Genomic DNA, 19,357 nt, shown 5'->3' with positions numbered 1-19,357 from the left:
TATATGGGCTGACAGCAGAAGTGTCACTTTCCATGCAGGGCAAGAAGTCCACAGCCACTCTGCACAAAGCCAGACTGGCCACACCACAGCTGTCAGTGCTGCAGCAGTGGGATTCCTTCACGTCTGCAGCAAAGGAAGGTGCTCACTGGGCCTTTGTGATTAGAGGAGGAATGTGATAACCACGGTGGTCTAGACTGCTACAAGTAAAAACAACCTGCCCCAAAATGAGTGGTCCTTGGTCTGAAGTGGCTGTGGTCAGGATGAGGCATGTTTAGGAGGCAAGTCCCTCGAATACTTGTGATAAACACATGTGGAGAAAATAACACGAAAGAACAGTGTAGTTAACTGAATAAAAGGTTAAAGAAAATAAACAGTATTTTTGCAGCTTAGCATTTATTTGTGAACTGCTGGTGCAACTCTATGCTTGACAGAAAAGCTATGAGGCTTTTGGTAGCTTGACAAGACAATCTACAAGCTTGAATGAAATGTTCAGCTTAAGGAATTAGAATAAATCTGATGACTGATGTGCTACTGAACGTGACAGACTGTCATCTGTTTTAAACAGGATCTCTGTAGGATGTACTGAAAGCAAAATTTTCCCATTACCTTAAACATACTAAGACTTTTCCCAATGAATTCTGGCTAATCTATTAAGACAAAAGATCTCCTCAAACTCTTGGCATTTCAGTAAAATAATGAAATAGCCATTTGGTTTACTTGCATAATTAATTCATGCTGACACTGTACTTCTGTGATTAATTCACAACCAGTCACAAATGTATACAATAAAAAAAATTATTCTAAATTCCCGAATTAACTATAAAAGTATAAAATATGCACAATAAAAAATTAAAGCAGCCTATCTAAACACTATTTGTAGACAGACTTTCACATGTAGAAATATCAAATTGTTTATCTGTTATCAAAGTGGATTTCATACAAAAATAGGTACAGCTTAAAAGCTTTTGAAAATCAAGAAAAAATTATCAAAAGACCTACAGTCAAATGGTATTACAACACATAGTTAGTGATATATTAAAAAAAACAAACAACCAACTTTAGTTTTAGTTTGGCCTAAAATCCTAAAAAATTTTAAACCATTAATTTAATGATATACAGAGACACACATATAAACAAAGTAAAAACACATAAAAATCCTTGGAATGCAATTTATGCTATTTTAAAAACCATATAAGCAAAAAAAAAACTTTGGCAAGATCTAGGCTGAAACAAGAATATCCTTCCTCTACATAAATAGTCCCTGTAGGAATTACTGAGGTGTTTTACCATCTCCTTATCCTAGAGATAATGACTCAAATCTGTCCGACAAACACAAAATATGGAAAAAAGGATTTTGTGCCATCCACCTGGAATCTGTACCTTAGATACAGGGAATGGGCAAAACTGCTCACTGGTGGATAAAGCACAGTAACATCAGTTTGAACTGATGTTTTGAACAGTGTATTTGCAAAGCTGAGCAGGGAAGCCAGCACAACTCCTCAGCTCCAAAGGGGAATACAATCCACCTGCAAAGGGAATAAGAATGAAACCACCCCCATTGTCATTCAACCTTCAGAAAAGGCTAAGTGTCAGACGTGTATATAATTTAAAATACATTAGCTATCAGGGTAATTTCCCTCTTGGTTAATTGGTTTTCAATTATAATTTCATATAACACATTTCTAAGAACGAATAGTTCATATTGTTTAGCTCATAAATGCAAGTATTAGACAGATTTACCTTGCTAGTTCTCTTTACTGCTATACCAGAGCATCACAAATACTGGTAATTGGCCCAGCAGAAAAATTGTTTCTGGGCATAAGCCAGATTGCAAGTATAATGCCACATGTATTTTACTGACAGAATAAAGATTTTGAAAGATGCTTTGCCATTACAGCTTATGAGCTTGTAAATAAACAAATGAATAAATAGCTAAACTCAGAATATTAAAGCTTTGCCCACTCCTCCTACCAAGATACAAATTTAGGTCAAAAAAAGGTCAAGGACCTCAGTCAAAACAGTTTTGCTTATAAGACTGCAGCTACATCTCCCTTTGTCCCCCATTTGCACACAGAAACCACTCAGACCTCAGAAGACCAAGAGATGTTTTCCAAACAGCTGTTTTACATCAATACAGAAGATCACAAGCCTCTGCACAAGCTAATGTTTTGTTCTGTGTTTGGCAGGAGCCCTTTACATGTCTCAGTTACCATAATCTCCTTCCCCACATAATGTAACCTGTTAACAAAAACCACTGTGACAGGGATAAAATGTCATGCTAGAGGCAACTACCAGTAGGTCTTTGAGGTCTATGACTCCATACAGTCAGCAGAAAAATGTATTATGCTTATATCAGAATTACAAATTAATCTGTTTCAGTTACCACCTGTGATCTTTTGGATTGATGGAGAACCAGAGCCTAGAAGCTCTGATTCCTCGCAAAGCTTTTCACAATTGCTAGCTCTACATTTCTATCATCTTCCCTGGGTCAAAACATCAGTCCTCACTAGAGCCTTTGCTATTCAACATGTGCTGTACTTCCCTGCTGAATGCTTCAGGCAGTATACAAAGTCTCTCAAAGGACTCAGGTGCTGATACATAAGGAATGCTGAACACACAGAGGTGGTCTCCACTTTCTTCAGAGCAACTGCCAAATTCAACTGATGCATCAAGCACAGAAAAACATTGGTTATCAGTCATCTTTTCACGATGCTCTCCATGCACTGGCAGGTGCAAGACTTGGTGTTTCTGTATTTCGTTTTTTAAAAACATTTAAAGGCCAAGTTTAATGAAGGCTTGTCTTATTTCCCTCACCTTTCAATGACCAGTATATCTACTCTGTTGATTTTACCACTCATTTTATGCATGATACGAGATTATTAAGCTCTTCTTTTGCTTCTAAGGGCAAACATTCATTGGAATGTAATTTTCCAAAACATTTTGTCTTTTCAGCTCTACCCTGTATTTCACTGAAAGCTTTACTGTCAAACTTCTTCTGAAAAAAACTCCCTCCTCTGCAAAGAAAAGATCCTTTTAACAAGAACATGAGCTGAACTTTGTAACCATGCCCTTGAGAGGCAGAGATAGCTTATTTTCATAAACACTCAAGTAAAATACTTATATTCTGCTACAGCTTCCTATTTGTGCTAATATCACTGCCTCTGGTACTAACTAAATAAAAAATCAAAGAATACAAAAACATGATGGCTCAAAACAAAAGGGCATGATCATTCTTGAACAAAATAATGGTGGCTTAAGACATCACTAATGCCAAATACATATGTTGCAACTTCATTCATATGTGAGAAGTCACTGCTGCATAGAAGTAAAATTTCTTCTACATTATTACTAGAATTTTAAAAATTGAGACTTGCTTAAGTAAATTGTGTCTATATAAATTTAGAAATTCCTCCCTTACAAATTTAAGCTGCATATCCATCTGTCTATCATCAATGCTGCTACAAATTTGCCTTTCATAACACATTTTAGAAAAGAGCATTTTTACTATTGAAAAGATATGTTTCTACTTGTACTGACTCTGATTTGGATGTCATTAACTTCCTTTGTAACTGCACACATGGTATTTTGGTGTTTTGGGGTTACGGCTAACACAGTGCTGATAACATACCAGTAATCTGAATATTGCCTACACTGCTTCCACAGCATCAAGGCTTTTGTTTCCCGCCAACTCTGTGCCTCCAGAGAGTAGCTTGGGCATGGGCAAGAAGTTGTGAGGGGGCAAAGCTGACCCAAACCAGCCAAAAAGATATTCCACACCATATAATGTCATGCTTAGCAATGAAACTGGGAAAAGCAAAGAAAGGGGGTATGCAGCTTTTCCTCCAAAGCAGCAGCAGCTCTCTGAGACTGGCTGGGCCATGGTGCGCTGCAGATGAGAGGCAGCGAGTGACTCCATTTGCATAAATTTTTGTTGGTTTTAGTTTTGGTTGGTTGGTTTGTTCTTTCTTCTTTTTCCTTTGCTTATTAAACTGTCACTGTCTTGGAACATGAATTTTCTTCCACTCTCCGTATTTTCCTCCTCAGCCTGCTGGGAAGAGCAGCAAGTGAGCAGCTGTGCTGGTGTTTAGCTGCTGGCTGGGGTCAAACCCACACATGACTATTTTTTCCTATCAAAGCAGAAGGATGTTTATAGCTGTGATTTGTGTCTGATTTTTTAAAAATGCACTGAATCAATAACAAATTGCAATACCGTCTAGAGCTTCCTCTCCAGACTGCAACAAATAATTGGGTTTGAATGACAGGAGTGCTGTAATACTTTGCTATCATGAACCTAGCGTAGTGTGGATTGGAAGGGATCTTGAAGATCACCTATTCCAAGCCCCTGCCATGGCCAGGGAAACTAGATCGGGTTGCTCAAAGCCCCATCCAACTATGTGCCATGTGAAAGAAAATCCATAACTTCATTTTTGCAAATCATAAGCAAAAGCAACTACTAACCATTAAAACAAATAAAGCAAACAAAATGATACAATTCCAGCAGAATTCTAACTGAACAATTTATTTTTGAAAAATCCTTTCACAATATCACTTCTTTGTCCATTCCCTAACATCTGAATTCCAGTTTAACACACATAATGAACAGCAGGTAGAAACACATTTCCAAAGATTATTTCAGATTGCAACTTAGCCCAGTATTCATATAGTCATCAGACAAATCTTCAGGCTTTAAGAATGACTTAATTTTTCTTTTGAGATTTAAGGTACAGTACAGGAGTGTTACTGTGCAGAAATATTAGTCAGAGAAAAAACAGCAGGGACCCACACCCTCCCCATTGTTTTGAAATGTAAACATTAAGACACTTGGAATTTCAAATAAAAAATGCAGGGCATATGTTATAGAAATGGTATACCTGTTACAATCACAGAATACTACCAATCTCTCAGATATTTCAGGTGTAGACTTATTGGAACAAACCCAGTAAAAACCCCCACAAGAACAATTTATGTTATTATTATCCCTCAAAAATTTTCCTCCTCTCTCCCTTTAAAATTAAGAACTACATTTCAAACTTTCAAATAAAATTAGCATCTTGCTGTTTAAGAACTGTTCTAACACTAGAGTAACTTGGCTATATACAAAACTGCATCAGGTAAATCGATTTCTAAATAAAGTTACAAAAAACTTGGACATTTTTTACAGTTCTACAAGTGGCTGAAAGAAATGTCAACAAACCCAGTTCATGGTATCGTGTAGCTGAGCCATGTAACACAGCTCTGGGCTGTGGGTGTGGACACACAGAGTGCAAAAGAGACAATACACAAGATTAGCTACTGCTGATTTTGAATTTCTGAACTGCTCTATTCAACAATTTTCTATACTCAAAAACATGTTTTTAAAAAATCAGCAGTTAGCATATACGAATAACAAAATTACAAAACTAAGTCACAAAACTTGTGTTTTAATCTGCTTTGTAAGTTTCTTAAGAGCTTCCCATAGGTCCTGTTTTTGATGGTTTCAACAAAGATATACCTAAGGGCATGCAGTTGGCTCAGAAGTTAACAGAAAAACGTGGCAAGCCACATGGGCTCTCATCCTTGCAGCACTCTGGAACAAATCAGGGCATTTCACCCGACCGCCTGCCCGTCATGAACGCCACAAAGCTGTCCCTAAGCATCTGAGCACACAGTCACTGCCTCGACTTGCACAGCTAACGGCAGACATTTAATTTTAAACCCATATCCATTTCTATGAATAAAACATATCACAGATACATGCGTCAGAAGGCGCTCCCGCCTGGCGCTAAGGTCAGAGGCTGCAGGTTCGCTCACCAGCCTGCTCAAAGCTGGCTGCTGGCACAGGGCTCCATCTACCGGTGTGCGACCCTGCACACCTATGGCAAGAGCTGCTGGGGGTAAAATGAATCGAAAACTCAACAGCTACTTCACATCTCTGTTTGCTAATGAGATATTCAGAAGACATAATGTGAGACTATTCAGAAAACAATACTGTTTCAGAAGAAAACAACCAACAAACTACATTCACTCCCATGCTAGGCTGAAACTGTTGTACATGTGTGAAATCTTTTGTTATCCTTTAATATTTGTAAAATATGTCTCAAAAACTGTTATAAAGAAGCACCATTTTTCTACAAGATGCAGCACATGACTACACACTCCCAATCCAGATGTGAAGCTTTATTGTTCTTTCTTAATGCAAGCAAATAAGCAAACACAGGTAACCCTCAATAACTACAGAAAACTGTAACACAATTTAAGGTATTAGATGTGGCCTTTTTCATTAAAAAGGGAAACTCCTCAAACATACAAAAACTAAGTTTCAGAAGGCTATTGCTGTCCCTATTCAAGGATACTTCTGCACAGTGGGAGCTGAAGCTATATTATGCCTAACTTTAAAGATTAATTTGACTACTGCTGTCACACACAGCATTTCTGAAATGGAGCCGTTTAAACCTTGCCTTAAAAACCCCACTGTGCCTTCAATTCATGTCTGGGAGTGAAAAAGAGCAGTCTCCTTCCCTCCCCAGGACCCTTTGTGCCCATCAGCCAAGGTTATTGAGCTCTGGCTGCAGAAGAGCAGAAAGAAGGAGAAGCAGTGCTATGCCTTCTGTGCAGCACTTCAGCAGGTGCCTGAGCTTGCCAAGGGCCAAGAGCTGGCTGAGCAGCCAGCCCAATTCTGGTCTCCAAGGCATGTCTAGCAAGATCAGCAGCTAATTTAGAACCTGGTGCAAGCAAAGAGACAGTGCAGGAAATGGACAGTAAGTTCCACCACTCCACCCCACTTTTCTTTAAAACATCCTGCCTCACACTCAACACCATGTTGAAGGCAGCTGAGCAGGGTAAGGGAATCCTTGAAATACCCACATCCCTTACACAGTACCCAAACGCAGGAAAAGATGGGACTAATTTAGTCAGGAACACCTGAAAACAACCAACAGGTGGTCACAGCAAGAAGGCAGGAATGGAGCACAGAGCAGTATAACTGAGGCTCTATGTATTATCCTATAATACATAGATGCCTTGGTGAACAAGGGCATCAGGGAATTCACACAGCTCCTCCTGTGGCTCAGCTTTTCCAATGTAGCTTGTTCCCCATAAATGACAGTTGAAGAGACTAATGGAAAAGAAAATCTCCTGCAATGAACTTTACATAGCACCACAAAATGAGAACAGAATGCTGTCTTTTTTCTTTGTTTTAAATTTTAACTTGAAGGGAAAGCAAATTTTAAAGCTTGAAAGTGGCTTTTCCACTAGCTAAATTTAAATTTTAATCAAAATGCACTTTAAAATAAAACTGAGCAGAACTATGGGTTTGCTGATGTCTCTTTAAGGAACAATGACATCAATGCAGGCTACACTTGAGAAGGATATAGGTGTGGAACTACATCCTTTTTCATCATACAGTCAGGTGCAAAGGGAAAAGTCAAACTTCAAGATTCCTGTGGTTTAATAAAAATAAATACCATTACAAACAGATCCAGGAACTTAGACGCATTAAATACTGTTTGTTTTTCTTCAGATATAGATCATGGAATGGAGTTATTTAACTACTTCAAGACTAATTTTTATTTCATTTTAATCTAGTTACAGTCAGCCATCTCCTGGTATCATGACAACTAGCAGAAGCAAAAAAAAAAAAAAAAAGAAAAGAGTGGAAAAAAGTGAAGAAGTGCCTGTGAAAACAGGTCTAAATCATTATCTAAGTATTTGATTAACCTGCTTCTATTACACTAAGCAACTGAATGTCTATCATAGTTTCTGTATCACTCATCTAGTAATATTTGTAAAAAAGAAAATAAAAATAAGAACACATTTCTGTAGCTCTACAAGAAAAGCTACAAAAATTTCAATAAATCTTAAAATTGTAGTGGGTATTTCACAGTGCCAATTTCCTCATTACAAAGAAGGCATCAAGGAGCAAACTGATCACACAGCGCTTATGTCAAATCTCAGACAAGGAAAACCACATCCTAATGCTCTGCCATAAGAGCAAATGGAAAAACTGTCTGTGTCTGTGCACACATAAGAGGCACACTACAGAAAGACATGATGAACAACACTGCTTTGTTTCTCATGCTTGTATCTAAAAATTTACATAGCCAATTTAACACATTGCCACCCCCTAACCACTTAATGTCTAAAATTCCTATAGAACCTGAAATTTTATTTACTGTGAATCATAAGAACACATTGAGAAGCAGCATCTTAAAGCAAGTCCAACTGCAGATCATAGAAATTTTAAGTTAAAAACACTATTTAACCAAAGTAAGTTGTGACTTTCTAAAAGTAATACCAATAACTTTATTGAACTATTCTATGGATACTAATGATTTTATTGTATCAATACCACTAATGATGGGATGGGATAATCTAGGCAACTACAATAAGCATAAATAACAGTATCTGACACGATAGCGCATTAGATATGTATCTTCACATTTTGCCATATAATCTCTCTCAAACAGCACTAACTTTCAAGAAGAAGTATATAAATATATATCATACCATTACTGAGAGAAATAAATGCTTAAAAAAAAGAATACACTCATTTTTGCATAACTTCTTTCAATAGCTTCGAAGATACCACTGGAATGTCTTAGCTTTTCTAATTATGCTCAGTCAGTGTTCTCAGATCTCTTAACTGCACTCAGCTGCAAGCTGAGATACTGTTTTTCTTGGTAACTAGGTTTATCTTTTTGGTAGTCAATTCCTAAAATTAAGTGAAATGTATAATACCAGTTTGTATTATGTTTGCTATGTTTCAATGTATTATATTCGCTTATGTTTTCTTTCCTATCATATACAATAGGCAAGCAAGAAGAATGGTTCCACTTTCTCACCTGTTGAAATATCAGAATTAACAAGGAAAGGGGGTCAAACATACATTTGGAAACAATGCAATGAAAGAAAGCTAAAGCAGAGTATTAACCCCAAAGGAAACAAGTCAAGAACATCTTAAAAAAAAAAAAGTAATACAAAGTTTTAAACATATTTAACTTTATGCACTAAAAACTGAAACAACTAAAAATTGTATTTTAAATTGTGTAAATATTCTACATAAAATAAATATTTTAATACTTTTCATTTCCATACACCTCAACTGCCAAGCCTCAGAAAGCCCTATGATATTTTCACCAAGCCAACCTAAGCTTAGGATCATTCTTTTGTTAAATTGGTAACTAAGAACATTTTCCAATTCTAGTCCCACCCAGGGCAATTTATACACATGCCCACCCAGGAAGTAATTCTTCAGCACTAAATACTCCTTTTACAATTGGACATTTTTATTCATAAGCTAAAGTACAAGTGAACTTGTAAATTGGCTTAAATAAATTACTACCGTAAATCAAAATTGCAGTCTGTTTGCTTCAAGTGCAGCAGTTTTTGATCCCATGTTAAATTCTCTTACACTGGAGCATCATACAGCATTTTCAGAACAGTTTTGATTCAGATACAACCTTGCTCTCATTCCACAAACCCTGATGGCAGCTGCAACCCTCTCCCTCCTTTCAAAGACCTAATCAACAACCAAGCCCTTTAATCCTTCTTAGTCCTAATACTACATTACTGCACCAGGTTAGATTTTTCTAATTTATTTCACACTTCACATTTAAATTAGTGCATAGCTAGTCAGAATATGACTATTTAAATGAACATATAACTTAAAGATCAAATTCTGTCTTCAACAGATCTACACAAAAGGACAGAAAGGATAGCATTTGTCTACCAGCATGTTATGTGGATCTCCTTAACTCAATTTGTTACGGATTTCACGGTGCAAAAATTAATGCCCTCCAGGAGCTGAACTCATTACCAATTATTTCTTCCAAACCCACGGTGTAATCCCAGGCTTTTGTGACCAATGGGAGTTTTGCCATTCACTTAAAGGGAAGTTGGATCTGCTCCTGGGTTTGCTACTCTAGCAAGAGATACTGAACAAAATGATACCACAGCCACTGTCTTGACTTTTTTTCTGTTACATAACAGACACTATGAACCAGTCTCATGTATTTTAGTCCATGCTAAAAATAAAACAAACATATTGATGATAATTTTAACTGCCCGTGAAGTCAACAATAAGGATTATATGCCTTTTCTCAATGTGATTTTCCAGAATATATTTCAGCACCTATAATGGCAAGCAGCCTGTAAGTCACTCATGGACCCTACCAAGCCTTTCAACCCCTTCCCTACTCTAGAACCCACAGGAGCATTCCTGCAAGTCATCTGGTCCTCATGTAGCACACCCAAGTCACAACACAGGTACAAACAGCCTCCCATCACCCACCTGACCCAATAAACTCCTTCTACATGCCTACTAGAGAAAAGCACAGGTAAACATAACAAAAACTAACAAACAAAAAAGGGAAGAAAATAAGCCACTCTGGTGGCCAAAATGAAGTTGGTCTTAGGCCACAGGTACCACAACTCTAAGTTTCAAAATAAAAAGTGCTTTCAGAAAAATTAACTAAACCACTGAGTTTTAATTTCTCTGAAAAGCAGAAAATAAATATTGCAATGCCTTTGGCAAGACTCAGCCAAGTGTAACGGTGCACAGTAAATACAATAAGCTGTTTTCACGTTTAGATGTTCAATAAAATAGAGTAAACCTTTAAGCAACACATACTACATTATGACAGGAATCCACTAGCATTCAATTTACACAATCTTGTCTGTTACTTGTACTTAGTGCCTGTTTCATGTCAAAAAAGTTTCAAGAAATTTTATTTTAGAGAACTGTAACCTACAAGTGAACATTTAAAAAAAATATTATTTGATTTATTAATGCTATGAAAACCAAAGATCAATCCCAGCAATATCTCGTGTTGCGGTGGGCTGACTCTGACTGGAATCCATGTGCCCACCAAAAGCTGCTCTATCACTCTCTATTCAGCTGTACAGGGAAAAGAAAAATATAACAAAAAGCTCAGTCACCAGTTACCATCATGGGCAAAACAGATTTGACTTAGGGAAATTCTAAACTTTAAAACACCCTCCTCCCACTTCTTTGGTTTAACTTTACTCCCAGTTTTCTCTACCTCCCCCCCATCACAGAGCAGAGGGACAGAAACAGGGTTTCCAGTCAGTTCATCACACATTGTCTTTGCTGCTCCTTCCTCCATGGGGAGAGGATTCCTCACACTTTTCCTGTGCTTCAGCATGAGGTCCCTCCCACAGGAGAAAGTCCTCCATAAACTTCAACATGATTGCTTCCCATGGACTAATTATCCCCAAACTGCTCCAGCATGAGTCCCTTGCACATGGTTCAATCTTTCATGAACAAGCTCCTCCTGCATGGGTCCCCCATGGCTCCACCACACCAGCAAATCTGCTCTATCATCGGCCTGCCAGGAGCTGGTACAGCACAGGTTTCCCATGGGGTCACAGCCTCCTTTGGGCACAGACACCTGCTCCAGTGGGGGATCTTCTCCGACTGCAGAGGCACAGCTGCCTCACCATGGTGTGCACAACAGGCTGCAGGGGAATCTCTTCTCTGGTGGCTGGAGCACCTCCTCCCTCTCCTTCATCACCAACCTTGGTGTCTGCAGAGTTTCTTCTCTCGTGCTTTCTAACTCCCTTCTCCAGCTGCAAGGAAGAATTCCCAGTCCTCCCCCCTTCCTTAACTTCGTTATTCCAGAGGTGCTGCCACTGCTGCTGACAGGGTCGGCCTTGGCCAGCAGTGGATTCATCGTGAAGCTGGCTGGCATTGGCTCTGTCAGACATGAGGGAAGCTTCTAGCAGCTTCTCACAGAAGACCCTCTGTAGCTCCCCTGCTAAAGAACCTTGCCATATAAAGCCAATACACACATAAACTATTTTCAAAATTCTAATATATAAAATTCTTTACTATACCAAAGGCCACCACTCTGCAGAAACTGTCAGTTTGCATTTTAACCTGTCCCTAAAGCACAAAGGTCCACATCAAGAATCATCATGGAAAACAGAAGCCTGCTGTTATGAAGCAAGCAGGGAGCTTCCTCACAAAACTAGCAGGGAGCATGCCAAGCATCCTGTCATTTAAAAAACTGGTGGCTGAAATCAACAGAGAATCATCTTAACTGAGCATTCACACTGGTTCTTTCCATAGCTGTATCTGTTCTGCAAATAAAGGTTCAATACTCCATTCCCTTACTCCTTCAAAACCATCTTCCTTTCAATGGAAAAGGAAAAAGGCAGCAGTCATTCTAACAGAGTATCTGTCAGTTTCAACATTAACTTGTAGTTAAATCTGTCAATAGTCCTCAGCCCAGAAGGGTTGTTTGTTTGTTTCAAAGGTAAATTTCAAAACACCAATTGCCCACATAGGATAATAGACGTAAAGTGAGAAGCCTCTGCATTGATTTGGGTGATCTACATTGAAGTGAGCATCAAGTCAGATCGCCAATTCATAGCTTAAAACCATCGCACTATGGCATTTCACTGCCATCAACACGCAGCATCTATTCTGCCCTATGTCTGGCAGACTAAAAAGTAGGTAGCATAAAGATCCATTAGGATATCTCTCAAGTTTGCAACTAATTTTACACAAATCTGTGATCTATAAGCAGGATGCTCTTCCTCTTCACCCTCAGCTCATGTGTATCTTCTTGCTTTAAATTCTAATGAATAATTTGTTGATTCTTTCCCCAGAGAACTATCAAACATGTATTTTCTCTTCTCCCCTAATGCCTTCTAGCATGATCCAAAAAGTCCCTTATTTTTTTACTAACGTAGGCACTCTCTGAAACTAAAACCCCCACAAACTGTAAAAAGCAACATGTGGGTCATCTTCCATCAGCACCATACTATTTCTGCCAGTAATACAATGAGTATGTTGGATTTGTCTTACTTCAAGAGAAATACTAAGCCTGAAGCAAAACCTTGTTTTGCTTCTTACTGGTCGGGGAATGAGTTTAACACCATTATAATGCATTACTAATTTAGCAGCATCTAGAATGACTTCTAACAAGCAGGGAGACAGATCAACAGAATGTGAAGAAAAGTAGCATTTCCTTATCTCAAACAGGCAAACTAATAACTAAAACGAAAATAAGGTAAATCCAGAAACAAAGCAAGCAAACAAGCAAAAAGGCAAGAAATATAATTAGTTATAATGTGAAAACTGGGGAAAGAGATTTTTTAAATTTAATTTGTTACCCACTACTATTGGGCAGTAGTCCCCATTACAAACTGTAAGGAACTTGCAGCATCATTGCACGAAAACCTGAAATACCTACAGAAACTAATTGCAGCAACTGTCCCTACCTTCTTAAATCCTATAGGTAATTTCATGTCCCAGTCCCTCTCTTCACTTTTCCTACTGCAACCAGAACTGCAGTAATTTCTTAGCTGGACAGGCAAGACAAGGTTATCACTTTCAAGATCCTGAAATCAGTGCTAATCCCTTTACCAGTGACAAGGTAGAAGAGCTCATAGCCATCAAACTGATGGCACCTCACTGGTGTACATGGCTCTATCTCACACAGCTGAAGAACTTCATCATGAATGACAACATTCTGGGTACTAAACAGCAAAATAAACCAAAACAGAACTATCACATAAGCAGCATGTTTAACTGGCATGACTGTTTTAACTCTTGTTAAACCTCATGGGATTTATAAGCTAGTGCCATAACATGTTTAAATAAACAAATAATCTAAAACAAGTGGCTTCAAGCTAAACCAGAGTTGTACATTCCCAGAGCAGAACTGGTCAAGTATGGATGGTCAAGGACAGGTACAAGAACAAGGCAAGCACATCACTGCCCTTCCTGAAATCCCACAGATCCTGGAACCTCCAAGATTTGCAGCTCTGAGATCTTTTGAGCTAGAAATCACATTGCTGTGGTTAACCGATTTTTCTTCCACAGCGGCAGCACTGCAATTTAAGACCGTTCTAACTGGAGTTAGAACTTGCTGGAATACTTAAAAGCCACTACAGCACTGCAGGACACTCTGAATTCCCAAACTCGGGGCGAACAAACTCTTACAGCAACCCAGCTCCAATCACTTCAACCCCCTGAAGTAGTACCTAGACCCAGCTGCAGTTTTTCCACGGACAAACATCAAACATCGGAGAGTGTGCTGTCTCAGGTAAAACAATCCTTTGGGTACATTTACTGAATGTTTTTCTCCCCAACTCTTCACACTGAGAAACCTACAGCCTTTTTCCTAAGAAGAAATAGACCCTCACATCATCATCAAGAACTCTGATTAGCAGGAATTACAACAGGAGCTTAGGTATACAGCTTATTGGGATTTCCTAAGCAACTTTAAGTCATAAATATGAAAAGAAAAAAAAAAGCACAAGCTTTATTTTGACAAATTGGTGCGGTTTCTTCTTCTTCTTTCTTTTTTTTTTTTTTAATGCATTACTACAATGGTGAACATCTTCCACAGTTTGTTCTTATCTGACACTAAAGATTCAGCACCGACCTCCTGAGTTTGTTCGGGGCAGGTTTCATCTCGGACCTGTCCCGGCCCCCTTCTGAGCGCTGCCCCCCTCCCGGGATGCAGGCAGCCCGTCCGTCCCTTCCCGCAAAGCCGCAGCCTCTGGGACTCCAAACCGCGCATCCTCGCACGGCAAACTTGCTCCCCCCTATCTCCGGCTACGGAGCGGGCGCTAAGTCGGGCAAGCCGGGTCGCCCTGCGGCCATGGGGAGGTAACACTAACGCAGCCAAGGGGCTGCCACGGCACACGCAGCCCGTCAGCGGCGCAAGGGCCCGGCGACGGCTCGGTCCCGGGGGCGGAGGAGGCCGGGCAGGGCCGCTTGCCCGCGGGGAGGCGCTGGGTCAGAGCGGCCCGACCTAACGCCGTCTCGGCGGGACGCGCTGCCGCCGCCGAGCCCCGCCGCAGAGGATGGGCCGAGTTCCAACCCGAGCACCGCGGGGCGGCCCCGACCCGGCCCCGCCGCCCCGTTACCTGCGCGCTCCGGCCCCGCCGCCGCCTCCGCAACAAAGCCGCGGGCGGGCCGGGGGAGGGGCGCGCGCGCCTGCCGCCCTCGGGAGCGCGCGGCGGCGGGGCCGCGGCCCGGGGGCGGGGCGAGGCGGCGGGGCCGGGGCGCGGCGGTGGCGCCGCCCTGCGGGCGGGAGAGGCGGCGCGGCGGGGCCGGGCGGGGCGGCGGGCGGGGCGCTGCTCGGGGGTCTCTCCGGCCCGTCCCTCCCCCGCACAGCCAGCTGTGGTTTCCTTCTCGGCTGTTAGCGCTGGCGGGCTGCCCAGGATGGACGGACTTTCCCACTAAGGGACGCAGTAACCACAAATGGAGTGACGGACCCTGCCAGGGATATTGAGGAAAAGAATGGAGTGGTGCTCATGGTTTCGGAAGAGGCCATATGTAAATAGGATTAAGCCTAGAAGTGCTTTAGGATACCTGCACAGTGGGAAGGTTGCCCTTTGTGGGGGAGGAGGGAGGGGTGGATGGAAAATAAGGGAGATATGCCAAAGAGACTTCCAGTTGCGGAATTGAATTAGGGGGCATAGATTTGGAGTTTGAATACTATGACACAACCTTAATAGTTTCCTAACAATAGCAGAGGTTGTTTGTTTTTTTAAGGAGCAGGTGTTATGCTACTGTGTGAACATCTATGTAACTTACATGCACTCTGACCGTTATTCTCTTTGATGCAGGGACACATGCAGAAAACAAATTTATCTGACCAGTTTCTGCACTCTGATGAACTCCAAACTCTCTTTGCTGACGAAATACTGCAGCAAAGTCCACTTTAATACTAGATTTGCTATTTGTACCCAAGAGAACATTGCACAAGGAGACCTATATGTCTGGAACAAAAAAGTGGTGATGCTTCAGCATCTGCTTTTTGATGATAGGGAACACTGGAGACTTGATCATCCAGGAGTATTTATTGAGCAGCATTATCAAGGAGCCAAACCAAGGGAACTAACGCAAATGCTAATGAAACATCGAAGTTAAGATTTTAATTACTTAAAGGTCAGCACATTCAAGTTTTATTAATTTAAGGGAGTTATTCTGTATTCCCACAGCAATCTGCACTCAGCTCCTATATAGATCAAAAATTCATGTTATTGTTTATTTGCTGATGCATTCAAGTGATATAGCTGAATACTATACCTGACTATTATTCATTTTTGCAATTAGGGTCATGGTCTTTTAACATTTTATTAACACTTCTCTGTATATTTCCTACGTTCCCATCCTTTTCAGTAGCAATAAACCCGTTGTTTTCCTCTTATCTTTGTACATTACAAAAAGCTACATTTCCTTTCAAGGCTGGAAGCTCTAGTCAGTTAGCAACATTTGTGGCTAAACTATCACAAAACACGCGCAGGCACTCAGCAAACTAATGTATCAGAACAGCCCTCTGAACTGTCTTGCCCATCAATGGTGCTGCCTCTGGGACGAGCCCATGCTGCCCCCACGTTGTACTCGGGCATCTTCTGGAAAAGCAGAAATTGGCCTTGCCGAAAGCAGTTCTGGGGGCTGTACGCAATGGCACTGACTATGTCCCACCACTTCCAGCCCGTGCCCTGTCACCGTTTTGTTTACTAAGATGGGCCCACAGGTCCGTGTAACATGTAATAGTTACTCTCTAAGTGACAACATACCCGTGTCCTTTGAACATCAAAGAGATGGAACCAAGCTTTAGACTAAAGGTTTTTAAAGGACAGTAGGCTTCAAAAAGACAGCCTGTGAGCACAGCGGCACCAGCGACCCTTCCTACACGTTGAGGAGCAGAGGATGTGCGGTGTTAGCTGGGTCCCAGCAGCGGTGGGGGAGCAGGATGTGCGCTGTATACACCAGCCCGAGACGGGAGTGTACGACCCGAGCCCGAGCAGGCGATCGGCTGCCGTCCCCCGCCGACCCGCTGACAGTGCCATAGCCTCGCTCCTCGCCCCGGCCTGGGCGATCGCAGCGCCGGCCGTCCCGGCTCTGTCCTAATAGAGAGAGGCTGCCGCTTTCCGGCTAGAAGCGATCGCCGGTAGCTGCGAGCCCGTGCCGTGCCCGGGGCCGCCCTCTGCCCGGGGCCGGCTGCCAAAGGCCGCCGCGGGGCCGCGCAGCCCGGCGCCCCCGCCCCCGGCGTTCGCGGCTCCCCCTCCCGCCCGCAGATAACCGCGGCCCCTCAGGCTCTTCCCCACCCGCCCCGCGCGGACTCGGCCCCGGCTCCCAGCCGCTCTCCAGGCGCCAGCTCCCTCTCGTCGCCGCCGCGGCGCGGGCAAGGATGGCTCGGCAGCCCCGGGGCTTTTTGCAGGAGGCCTCTCACCAAGTCGTCGCCGGAGGCTCGGCGGGTGAGTGCGCGCGTTCCTCGTGGGCGGGAAGGGTCTGCCCGTCCCCCGCCGGCGCTCCGCCAACTTGAGGCGCAGGCGGCTGCGCCGCCTCCCCCTCTCCGCGCCGCTCGGGCAGCGGGGACCGAACCGGCTCAGCGGCGGCTCCTCCCCCGGCGGACGGCGCGGGCGGGCTCCGGAGGAGACCCAAGTACGGGGGTCCCGGAGCAAGTCCTGTAACGGTGTTCGGCCCGCCGGCGGGGCAGGGGGGTGAAGGGGCGCTCCCGGTTTCCGCCGTGTATCTGCGCCACACACGCCCTGCAGCCCCTCGGGCGATAAGAGTGGCGGGCGGGCCCCTTCAACGGCCGAAGCCGCCGGTGTCCTGCAGCACAGCCCCCCCGAAGGGCTAGAGCGCCTCGGGGGAGTCCACGGCCGGGATCCGCCTCCAGCGCCTGGATACGGGACAGAAAACGTAGTTGCCCTGCTCAGAGTCCTTCCCCGTGACACTCTTCGTCGCTGAGTTACAGAGAAACCAATGCAGGGCTACAGTGGAAATGCGTTTCTGTGGGGTTTTTGAAATACTTTTAGGAATGTCGACATTACTCATTAATTTGTAGTCTGTTTGTACTGCAAACTACAAATGTCAAAATCGTAAACATCTGTTTAGTAATGAAAGCGTTGCTGGTCAATTTCTTCAGATTTCTTACCTAAATCCCAGTGAAGCTGAAATATTTAAGTCAGCCTGCAGTGTAGGGGATTTTAACACAATATCCTGCTCTTTCAGTCTGCATATGTTAATATTTCAACTATGTAGTGTGTTTTTAATTGTTCCTTAGAGTCTCTTCTGAGGTCTAAATGCTGTTTGTCATATTATGTTTTACATGAAAGAGAAGAGCTACATGGTAGTGGTGCTGTGTCTTATGCTTCAGTGTAATGTGCACAAGAAAAATTCTCTTGTGATTGAGACCTGAGTAGCCATGACATTACATGTGAGCTTGTCTTCCATTCCCTCTAATTCCCCTTGTACCTCTAAATCCACCAACACACATTTGAGCAGTTTGATTTCATGCTAGTGGCTCTGTATGCCCTTTGTTTTCAGCCTTCTTCTTTGACAGTGAGAGATGTCATAGCAGAAGTGGAGAAGTCTGGTGTCCCAGTGTATTGTATGACTGCTGTCCCCACCCTTCCAGCGTATTGTATGACTGTTTATGTAGCTTTTCTGCAGCCTCTGAAATTCTAAAGGTTTTTTGGATTCTGCTTGGTACCACCCCTATCTTCCTATAGGAGAGAATGGAAAGGTTTAATCTGTCCTAGACTGTTGAAAACCCTTCATACCTGAAGGGATACTGAGGTGTTTTGCCACCAGATGTTTTGCAAGATGACAGATTTATCTGCCCTTAGCAGTTGGCCTGTGCCTTAGTGATTCAGATTGATCTAATGCACTGTGTTACCATCCTCTGGTAGGAGCCTTTTTTTGTTACAGGTTCTCTTTGTAGAAGAGATTGCCTAACACCACAGAAAGAAAATTCCCATTTAGATAAATGAAAAATATGTGGTAATCTGGTAAACATCAGTATTAGGGTGAGAGAATTTTCAAGGAGGCTATTGATCTGCATGCAACACTTAAAAAAAAAAGTACAATGTGAGAGGCCTGTTGTGTCTAGTCCAGCAACATAATGTTACGGATGCTTTCAACCTTTTGCTTAATCTCCTGTCAGGCAGGCAAGTTCCTTAGCTGCATCACTTGCCTTAAATTTTTACAGAAATCTCTATTAATTGGTTTTGAAATAAACCAGTAATAATTTATTAGCTAAGTCTGAGCAACACTAAAATTGTACCAGGGGATTTTGAGATGTGTGCTTCAAATGGGAGCTATAAAGTGTGTTAGATGGAAATGGCTGAAACTTGAAAACTTGCTTGACAGATGCTTAAAACTCAGTGGTGTTTTTTTCCTGCTAATTTATAGAGAAAGCAAAAGGTGAAGGCTGGAGTTTTGAAGTCCTCAGACTAAAGGTTAAGTTTCTTAGGCAAGTGTGGATACAACATGGAAAAGGTGAAAGCAAGGAGAAAAGGATTGAGTTTGTTTCCTGACCTTAGTTTCCCAATATTACTTTGACCATCCTATATTGCTTTTGACTGTCTCTGCAGGAGGACATAG

General features: G+C 42.3%; 2 protein-coding genes across 2 annotated transcripts in view; one reads left to right on the top strand and one right to left on the bottom strand.

Annotated features, from left to right (window-relative positions):
• The window catches only part of MIPOL1 (mirror-image polydactyly 1), a 186,844-nt gene extending 169,504 nt beyond the window's left edge, over nucleotides 1-17,340 (bottom strand). Inside the window, exon 1 of the mRNA XM_036384706.2 lies at nucleotides 17,199-17,340. The gene's annotated coding sequence lies outside the window, so the exon portion shown is untranslated. The remainder of the gene's footprint in view (nucleotides 1-17,198) is intronic.
• Nucleotides 17,051-19,357, top strand: part of SLC25A21 (solute carrier family 25 member 21) — a 232,233-nt gene continuing 229,926 nt past the window's right edge. Inside the window, exon 1 of the mRNA XM_036384707.2 lies at nucleotides 17,051-17,223. Within this exon, the coding sequence (XP_036240600.1) occupies nucleotides 17,157-17,223 (67 nt within the window). The 5' untranslated portion in view covers nucleotides 17,051-17,156. The remainder of the gene's footprint in view (nucleotides 17,224-19,357) is intronic.

This window comes from Molothrus ater, chromosome 6 (genome assembly GCF_012460135.2).
Source record: "Molothrus ater isolate BHLD 08-10-18 breed brown headed cowbird chromosome 6, BPBGC_Mater_1.1, whole genome shotgun sequence".
NCBI classification, from domain to species: Eukaryota; Metazoa; Chordata; class Aves; order Passeriformes; family Icteridae; genus Molothrus; species Molothrus ater.
This window is presented reverse-complemented; position numbering and strand designations above follow the sequence as displayed.